Raw genomic sequence first — 9,814 nt, 5'->3', positions numbered from 1 at the left:
GTGCGTGCCCTCTTTGGCCAGGAAAGGATGTCTCCTAGAGCAAGAGTTACAGTGTGAGCCACTGGATGAGGGTTCTGGGACCGGAACTCCGGCCCTCTCATTCTTACCACTGAGAGGTCTCTCCAACCTACTTGTTCACTGTTTTGTCCTCCCAGTCTCAGCGTAAATCACATTTTCTTACTCCATTCCATCTAGAAAAGACTTTTCTGCCTTTCTCCATCTGATTCCTCATGCTGCGATTAGTAGTGTGTTTTGTGTTTAAAGATAAAGGCTTGCTGGGCAGTGGTGGCACACGCCTTTAATCCCAGCACTTGGGAGGCAGAGGCAGGCAGATTTCTGAGTTCAAGGCCAGTCTGGTCTACAGAGTGAGTTCCAGGACAGCTGGCTACACAGAGAAACCCTGTCTTGAAAAAACAAACAAACAAACAAACAAACAAGAAAGATAAAGGCTTGCTGGCACATGTTGTTCCAGCAACTTGAAAGGCTCATGTAGTTGAAGAACTTTCTCCTTTTGTGTTTATTTACTTGCTTTTGAGACATTAGGACAGTTTCGTGTAGCCAAGTCTGTCCTTGAACTCCTGATCTTCCTGCCTCCCCCTCTTCAGTTGGTATTACAGCCTTGTGATGTCACACTTTGTTAGCATGCAGAGCTGCCATTGTGTCTGTGTACTTCATTGTTATATACAGTGAGTTAGTCAGGATCCCTCTTGTCTATGTCGTTTCTAGTATAACTGTAGGATCCATGGAGGAAGAACTTGATGTGCTCCTTTTCCTTGGGGGGCACGGGCACACCTAAGATACACATAGCTATGCCCTGTGAGTGCCCAGCTGAATTTGAATGAGTTTTCACAGTGGACACCAAGGTTTACCTCAGCACAAGGCTTTATTGTGGTTTGGTTCTCTCAGAGACTTTGGACCAGGGCGGAAGCAGGAGCTAAGCAAGCTAGGGTCAGAGTCCAGTCCTGCTCCAGGCTGGGTCAGTCACTGGGACCTGGGAGAGGGGGAGACAAGAAAAAAGAGGGAAGAAGGGAGTTACCAACTTGGAGTCAACTCAGCGAGTTTATTCTGCTGTCCAGGCACAGATAAACCACCCCTACCTGCAAATGACTTTTTTCAATGATTGATTAGTAGTCAAAATCCTTCACAAAAGTATCAAGAAGCACCCCCACCTGCCAACAAAGATTGGTCCTCTCAACTGGCTTGATCATGTTCTATCTGTGTGTGTGTGTGTCTGTCTGTTTGTGTATCTGTACATACGTATGCATGTATACACATGTGTCTGTGCATATGTGTGCTCATGCATATAAGTATAGACCACAGGTTGATATCCACTCTAATTTTTTTTTTTGTTTTTTTGTTTTTCGAGACAGGGTTTCTCTGTGTACCCCTAGCTGTCCTGGAACTCACTCTGCAGACCAGGCTGCCCTCGAACTCAGAAATCTGCCTGCCTCTGCCTCCCAAGTGCTGGGATTAAAGGCGTGAGCTACCACCGCCCGGTCATTCTAATTTTTTGAAGACTTATTTCCTTTTATTTTATGTGTTTGTATGTTTTGCCCACTTGGATGTATGTGTACAGTGTGCATACAATGTAGAGATCCAAAGAGAATCCGAAGCTATGGACAGCCATTAACCATCGAATAGGTGCTGGGAACAGAACCCAGGTCCTCTGGAAGAACAGCAAGTGCTTAACCACTGAATCGTCTCTCCAGCCTTTGTCGCCTGCCTCTGCCTCCCGTGTCCTGGGATTAAAGGTATGTACCACCATGTCTGGCCCAGTGAGCACTTTACCCATTGAGCTCTCTTCTCCCTCTTCACCTTCTGGAAAGCACCCAGATTTGCTTCCTCTACCCCTCGCCAGCTCCCAGCAAGTCTGAGTGTGTTTGGGTTTCTGTGTTTTTAGTGGAGACCCTCTTCACCATGGGGTTCATGGGTCACTCCACAGTATTTAGACCCTCACTCTGGAGCAGAACCTAGCTGATGGCCATTGGGACAAACAGTGGTTATAGAGCAGAACCATAGGAACAAATAGGTGTTCCTATCCCTGGGTAGATGCCCTGGCCCAAAGGTCATGAGGGAAAGGTGAGAACAGAAAAGGCAGACAGAGAGCCTAAACTAACAAGCTTGTAACACCCCACGACCCCTGTGCTCCCTACCTGAGTCGGCAGAGCTCTGTTTGGTCCACCATCCAGGCCAGGAGCTCTTGAATCAGAAGGTCCCTTAGCACATCTTCCTCACTGAGGCTCTTGGGCAAAGAGCTGCAAAGGAGACAGATTGCCAGAGCCAAGTTGGGCTACCTCTTCCTCTGCCTCTGGAGTGCTGGGATTAAAGCATATGCTAGGAGCTAGGGAGCTAACACAGCTTGATGCTCAGATCCTGAGACTCCTTTGTGCTGGGCCCTACCTGGTTCTGTCTACCCAGAGAATACAGGGTTCACAATCCAGGCAAAACCAAACACAACTTTGCAGTGAGGTAGCTCACCGACTCACCTCGAAAAGTCTGTGAGAATGCATCCTAGTGACCCCAGAGAGAAAAAAAAAAAGTCTTTGAGAACTTCCCTGAGCCTCACACTCACTACTTCATAGAATGGGTGGCTTTGGGAGGATTCCAGGGTCTCCCAGTGGTCTCCCAGACAGCCTATCTGAGATTTGGCAAGGAAGAGCCAGCTCTGGTCTGAGGTTCCTATTCCCTTTAGTCACAGACCTTAGAAAGCCCTCAGGGCGTTCTCGTTCTCCAGGACCTTTCTCACTGGTGCCCTTCTTAAGCTCTTAGAGGGAGGGGTGTCCTCCTCTAGAGACTAAGAGAGAGAGCAATGAAAGCAGGGGGCAGGAGGCTGTTTCCCCTCCCCCCACAGCGGACTCACCTCTCCTGTGCCTCTTTCTCCTCCCTTCCTGGAGATTGTCCTGCCAGCTCCAAAGCCCGGGCCTCTCTCTGGGTGATGTTGTGTTTCCAGCTGGAGAAATGAAGATCATTTAGAAATGAATTGGGCTGGAGGGGACAACTGAAGTTCCCTCACATAGGGGCACTGGATTCTTCGAGACCTCAACAGTGCCTCTTCCTGTACTGACACCCTCACCTCCCCAGCACTGCTTATGTTCAGTCTCCTCCATCACGAATAGCTCTTCAGAATCCTCCAGACTAACCAAACAGCAGCAAGCAAGACTTAGCACAGGTTGGGAGAGGCACAGTGGTGGTTTATTTCCAGAGTCTGAAGTAGCCAACACCAGATAGGCAACATCCCATCATGCCTTCATCCCAGACCTCTGGGATCCCTCTGCTGCTTCTACCTTTCCCTCTGACTACTGCAGCTGGTCTTTCACTACTTTGTAGGTTCTTTCTTCCATCCCTTCAGCCCTCTAACACTAGATGAAAGAGAAAAAAAGGATAGAAAGGAAAGGAACAATGTTATCTTTAGACTGCTTCCTACTGATTAGGGGCAACGAGTTCTCGGGCAAGTTTGATCTTTGCCATCAGGATATCTAACTTCTTCTTTCTTGTTTACATGGGATTACTTATACAGGACTACGGAAACCAACAACAGCCAAACAACAGCCCCCCCACCCCAACCAAAAAACCCTCTGGAGCCTTAGCATTATACACCCTCTGAAAACTCCCCAGAATTCCAAACATCATACAGTCGCAGAAACTATCTGCTGCTAACAAAATTACATCCCTGCTAGAGCATGAGGCAAATCACAGTCAGCTGCTGTGAACAATCTGAAGTAACCCCGCCTCCCACACTTGGGATTAAAACAAAGACATATTCCTATAAAATTTCTGTGTTTGTTTTAAAGATTTTTTTGTTTGTTTGTTTTTGTTTTTGTTTTTCGAGACAGGGTTTCTCTGTGTAGCCTTGGCTGTCCTGGAACTCACTCTATAGACCAGGCTGGCCTTGAACTCAGAAATCTGCTTGTCTCTGCCTCCCAAGTGCTAGGATTGAAGGCTTGCACCACCACCGCCTGGCTAAAGATTTTTTTATTTATTTTATGTATATGAGTACAATGTCACGGTCTTCAGACATACCAGAAGAGGGCATCGGATCCCATTACAGATGGTTGTGAGCCACCATGTGGTTTCTAGGAATTGAATTCAGGACCTCTGGAAGAACAATGACTCTTAACTGCTGAGCCACCTCTCCAGCCCCATTTCTGTGTTTTTTTAAAGAAACCTAAATACCAAAATTGTCACTACAACTCTCCTTAGAAGTAAAGGATGGGGGGCTGGAGAGATGGCTCAGTGGTTAAAGAGCACTGCCTATTCTTCTAGAGGACTCAGGTTCAATTCCCAGCACCCACATGGCAGCTCATAACTGTCTGTAACTCCTGTACACCCTCACACACACACACACACACACACACACACACACACACACATTATGTCAAGTCACCAACGTACATAAAATAAACTAAGACTAAGGAAAGGGTGGGAGAAGGTGCCCTGTGTCCAGTCGGTCCCCGCATCCCAGTCATGGCCAGTTACTTTCTTCATGCTCACTTATGGAAAGGTACTGTGGAGCTGTGCACCTCACAGCCCATGCGATTACCTGGGAGATGGTGTGCGCATGGCATGTGGACAGGATAGAACTACTTACTCACTCTTCTTCCCCCTCTGGGCCAGCAGCCAGTTCACAAAGTCTTGTTGGCGGATCTTGTCCATGGCGATACTGTAATCACTGATGAAAGTTCCCTCTGCGTACCTTGGGCCTCGAGGCCGGGGGCCAGCAAATTTAGCATGGGATCTGAGAGGTGAGAGAGAGAAACCAGGGTACCAGTGAACAGAAGGTCGGGGAAATCACATGGTTTGACTCAGTCCTTTGGTTCATAGTCAGTCACAATAAAATGAACTCAGCTGGACCTGTGATCCCAGCGCTTGGAAGGAAGAGGCAGGAAGATCCATGGACGTTCAAGGCCAGCCCTATGCCATATAGCTAGATACCATCTCAAAGAAAAAAAAATAATGATGAAATAATAACAATAGTCAGCACTCAGGAGGCACAGGATCTCTGTGAGTTCAAGGCCAACCTGGTCTAGGACAGTCAGAGCTATATAGAAAGACCATGTCTCAAAAACATAATTATAAGCTGGGCAATGGTGGCACATGCCTGTAATCCCATGACGGAGTGCATGTGGAGGTCAGAGGATGCCACTATGGACGTATTTCTCTCCGTCCACCTTGTCATGAGTTCTGTGGATGGAACTTAGGCTGTCAGACCTGCATGTGACTTTACCTGCTTACCCATCTCACTGGCCCCAGATGACAAAGATTTAGACTACTCCTGGCTGCATAGACAGACCCTGTCCCTGTCTTACTGTAGCAGCACCAACAGTACTTGGTGAAGTCATACGTTGTATGACGCAAGGACTGTATAAGCCTCCTTAGTTTGTATTGTTTGAATCCTGGGGATTGAACCCTGTACCTTGTGCACACTGGCCACATGTCTTACTACTGAGATACATCCCCAGTCTATACAAGTCTTTTAGTACATAAGATTATCCTGCCAGAATCCTATTTGTATCCCATCTGTCTGTCTCTCTCTCTCTCTCTTTTTTAAAAGATGTATTTATTATTATATGTAAGTTCACTGCACCAGAAGAAGGCATCATATCTCATTATAGATGGTTGTGAGCCACCATGTGGTTGTTGGAATTTGAACTCAGGATCTTCCGAAGAGCAGTCAGTGCTGTTAACGGCTGAGCCATCTTTCCAGTCCCCCCCCCCCGCCCCCGCCTTGTGTGTGTGTGTGTGTGTGTGTGTGTGTGTGTGTGTGTGTGTGTGTGTGTGTATGTGTGTTGCTGGGATCAAATCCAGGACCTTGCATATGCCAAGAAGGAGTTTTACAGCTCTCTGTTGTCCCCATTTTGTGCATAAGAAAACAAGATCTCACACAACATACAGGGCAGATCCAAGACTCACCTAGTCAATTTGGGCCCAGGTTTCTGAGAGGAGGGCATTGTTTGTTCGTCTGTTGTTTCAGTTCTGGGGATAGAACCTATGGGTCTCACACACGCACGTGAGGCAAGTGTTGTACCACAGGGGAGCTTTCCCCAGCCTCAGCTCTCTGGGATTTGTTGCTGTGTTGTTTTTGATTGGTTTGTTGTTATGGTTCTGGGAAGCAGGGTCTCTTGCATCCCAGGCTGGCCTCAAACACACTACTTTTTGCTTTTCTTTTTTTCTTTTTAGATTTTTCAAGACAGTGTTTCTTTGTGTACCCCTGGCTGTCCTGGAACTCACTCTGTAGACCAGGCTGGCTTCGAACTCAGAAATCCACCTGCCTCTGCCTCCCAAGTGCTGGGATTAAAGGCGTGCACCACCACCACCCCGTTCAAACACACTAAGTATCTGAAATTCACCATGAATTCCTTCCTGATCTCCCTGCTGCCTTGCCCCAGTGCTGGGATAGAGGCAGCAGCAGCACACTGACTCCCTGAGTCTCTATTCTTTATCGAGAAAGGGTCTCATTCTGTGGCCATGACTGGCCTGGAACTCAGCGTGTCTGCCTCTGTCTCCAGAGTGCAGGAAATGAGCAGTGTGTGCTATCATGCATGGAATTTGAGTTATGGTTCTTAACATCCAACAAGGTCTCTCTCTCTCTCTCTCTCTCCTTGTAAGGGCTTGAGTATCTGATGCCTTTCATATCTTACATGTGCCAACTTTGCCTGGTCCATGGGTTGTCCTTGCATTTTAGAAAGATCACTTCTACATTGACTAGTCTCCGCCTTGGTTCCCAAACACAGCATCAGAGCCTCTGGTTTTGTTATGTAGCCTAGGTCAGCCTCAAACTTTCAAACCTCCTGCCTCTACCTGCCAAGCGCTGAGGCCACAGGTGTGAGATGCCAGGCTCAGTCCTGTAGTTGTCTTGGCTTTGGTCCACAGAACTCTGTAATGCGTCTATATGGTTCTTTGCTGTGGTCTGCCTTGGCCCATGTTCACACTGAAGGCCAGAGCCCCACTGTGGACCTTTGTCCACGTGAGTTCTGACCTGTGCTTGGTGCTCAGGAAGCTCCTACGAGAGCTGAGGGAATGCATACATGCTTCAATGATGCCTCTTAGCCACCAAAAAGTCCTCCCACCAGACACAGCTAACTGCAGTCTCTCTCTCTCTTCAGCGAGGATTCTTAATAAATCATTCCTTAATTCTGTCCTCATTGCATGCTCAGGCTGCAGACTGGCTGTCCTTCTTACCATCCCTCCTCACAGCCTGGAGTGCCTCTCTTTCTTACCACCCACTATGCCAAAACAGCTTATATTCCAGCCCCCACCTCCTCCCCCCTCCCCCGAAGCTCCTACCGGAAGTCAACCTCTTCTTTTTCTCCCAGCCCGACAGTCAGGAACAGGAGCACCAACAGCAGAGAGCAGGTCTTCAAGGCCACCATCTTCCTAGATTATGTCCCAGAGCTGAGAGGGAAAAGCGGGCAGTGTTACACCGAGGGGGGATCCAGGAGGCCACTTGATGCTGGGGCGTAGGCTCGTGCTGAGAGCTGAGGTGAGGCAGGGACAATAGGAACAATCAAGGGTGCTGGGCATTACTGAAGTGACTGGAAGGGACATGGAGCCTTGACCCAGAGCTGATCCTGCTTTGTAGATTCAGAGTGGGGTGGGATGGGAGGTCTGGGAAGAAGAAAGCAGCAGAGGCCTAGGTGGTGGGAACTCCTTTCCTGGCTCATTACCAGACATCACAGGGATAGGATTTGGCAAGATTATCCCCATAGCAGCCCACCTTCCTGCTTCCAACTAAGCGTTACTCAGCCACCGCATCCCTCCCCTAAATGAAAATCACACTGAAAACCAGTCTGCTACATACTGCCCCCTTCTCTCTATTAACTATCTCAAGTCTTCCTAAAGTTTTGTCTGAACTTCTTCAGAGGTCTGGACCCATTGCAGTCTTTAGGAGAGATAGCAAGTCGTGAGAAACCTTGCCCCAGATCCCTGAAGACCAGAGCTAGCCCAAGGCAGTGAAACCTGGTCTCCTAAGAATCTCTTTGTACTATCTTCTGGATTTCTCTGGAGATAAGGAGAGACTGAGGAGCCAGGAGACCCACTTCCTCCTGGCTTATATCAACGTCTTTCTTACCCAACAGCTCTTCTTAGCTCTTCCAGGAGGGCAGGATGAGGTCCCTTTCTACCTGTTGGCTCTCAGGATCTTGCCACAAGACCCCTTCTTGGCTTCCTTATATCCAGGCACCACAGACAGCTGATTCACCTGAGAGCCTCTTATCTCTGAAGCTCAAGCCCACTGCTCCTGCTCAGTGAAGCCCATTATACACCTAATCACCTTTCCCTTGGCTCCTGGGCTGTGCTAATGGGTGATTAACATTTGGGTATCTCCAGCATTATCTGGGGCCCGACCTGGTGGGCAGGGTAGCCTGAACACCCCCTTTTCCCTCCCCTCGTCTTTTCTGGACACAGGGCCGGCTGTTCTCCACACTACTTCCTGTTGGATAGTGTGTCAGAAAGGGTTCCTCAGTGAAGGTCAACTGGGGTGGCACTCTCTGAGGGAAGGGGCACCCCCACAAAGCCATGGGCAATTTCTGAGGGAACAGAAAGGATCAGGGTGGTCTGGATCCCAGATGTGGATGTTAACTGATGATAACTGTGGCACTATGGAACTGATGCTACCCTGAGCTGTCCTGAGAGTTCCTAGTGACTCGAGGTGAACGTCGAGTTTCCAGTCACATGGTTTCCCACTTGGGGGCAATATAAATGGGATAACAGGGAACATTTATATGTTGGAGGTTCAAGAATGTTATAACTCCCTCTACAAAGACATCTTTATGTATGTATGTATGTTTGTATCTATTTAGTGCTTTTGTTTGTTTTGTTTTTTGTTTGAGACAGGGTTTTCTGGCTATCCTGAAACTTGCTCTGTAGACTAGGCTGCTCTCGAACTCAGAGATTCACCTGCCTCTGCCTCTAGAGTGCTAGGATTAAAGGTGTGCAACACCACTGTCCAGCTAAGATATATATACTTGTGTGTGTATGTACATGTGTATTACATATGTATTATGTAATACATATGTATCATTTATTTTACTCATAAAACTGCTTTGCATATAGGTTTGTCTGTGTACCACATACATGCCTGGGGCCTGAGGAAGTGATGAGCTTCCGTATGGACACTGGGAATTGAACCCAGGTCCTTTACAAGAACAATAAGTATACATACATACATATATACACACACACACAGAGAGAGAGAGAGAGAGGAAGAGAGAGAGAGAGAGAGATTTAGGTAAGTAGCCTAGGCTGGTCTCAAATTTGATATGTAGCTGATGTTGTCCTTGAACCTTTCATCTTCCCTCTACCTCATAAGTACTGGGACTGTGCAGTGCGAGACTGAACCTGGGGCTTCAGACATGCTAGGTAAGCAGGCTCCCAATGGTTGCGACCTTAGTAGCTCCGTGTAAAGATTTATAAGCCAATCATGGTGGAGTATGCCTGTACTCAGAAGGTTGAAGGAGGAGGGTTGCTGAGAATTTGAAGCCAGTCTGGACTCTACAATAAAGCCATTTCAAAAAAAAAAAAGAAAACAAAAAAACAAAAACAAAAACAAAAAAACAAACAAAACAAAAAAACAAAAAAAAAAAACAAAAAAAACTAAAAAAGCCTGGGCCTGGCCTGGCCTGGCCTGGCAGTGATGTTGGTAACCACGGCACTTGGGAGACCAAGGCAAGAAGACTCTGTGGATCTGAAAGTAGCAAGTGATGCATAGCAAGACCCTATGTCAATCAATTTTAACGCACCAATGAGAAGACTTATCAAGGGGCTGGGGAGGTGGCTTGATGAGTAAGAGCACTTGTTGCTTTTGTGTGGGACCTAG

At 47.6% G+C, this 9,814-nt stretch overlaps 1 protein-coding gene across 1 annotated transcript; it reads right to left on the bottom strand.

Moving 5' to 3' along the window:
- Positions 1-867: 867 nt before the first annotated feature.
- On the bottom strand, positions 868-8,143 carry Gip (gastric inhibitory polypeptide). The gene is made up of 6 exons (XM_031352956.1): positions 8,069-8,143; positions 7,285-7,392; positions 4,589-4,735; positions 2,861-2,950; positions 2,154-2,255; positions 868-991 (listed from the first exon to the last, which is right to left on the bottom strand). Exons 2-6 carry the CDS (start codon positions 7,368-7,370, stop codon positions 982-984), a joined length of 435 nt encoding a protein of 144 aa, XP_031208816.1. The 5' UTR covers positions 7,371-7,392; positions 8,069-8,143; the 3' UTR covers positions 868-981.
- Between the last annotated feature and the right edge of the window lie 1,671 nt (positions 8,144-9,814).

This window comes from Mastomys coucha, unplaced genomic scaffold (assembly GCF_008632895.1).
Source record: "Mastomys coucha isolate ucsf_1 unplaced genomic scaffold, UCSF_Mcou_1 pScaffold5, whole genome shotgun sequence".
NCBI classification, from domain to species: domain Eukaryota; kingdom Metazoa; phylum Chordata; class Mammalia; order Rodentia; family Muridae; genus Mastomys; species Mastomys coucha.
This window is presented reverse-complemented; position numbering and strand designations above follow the sequence as displayed.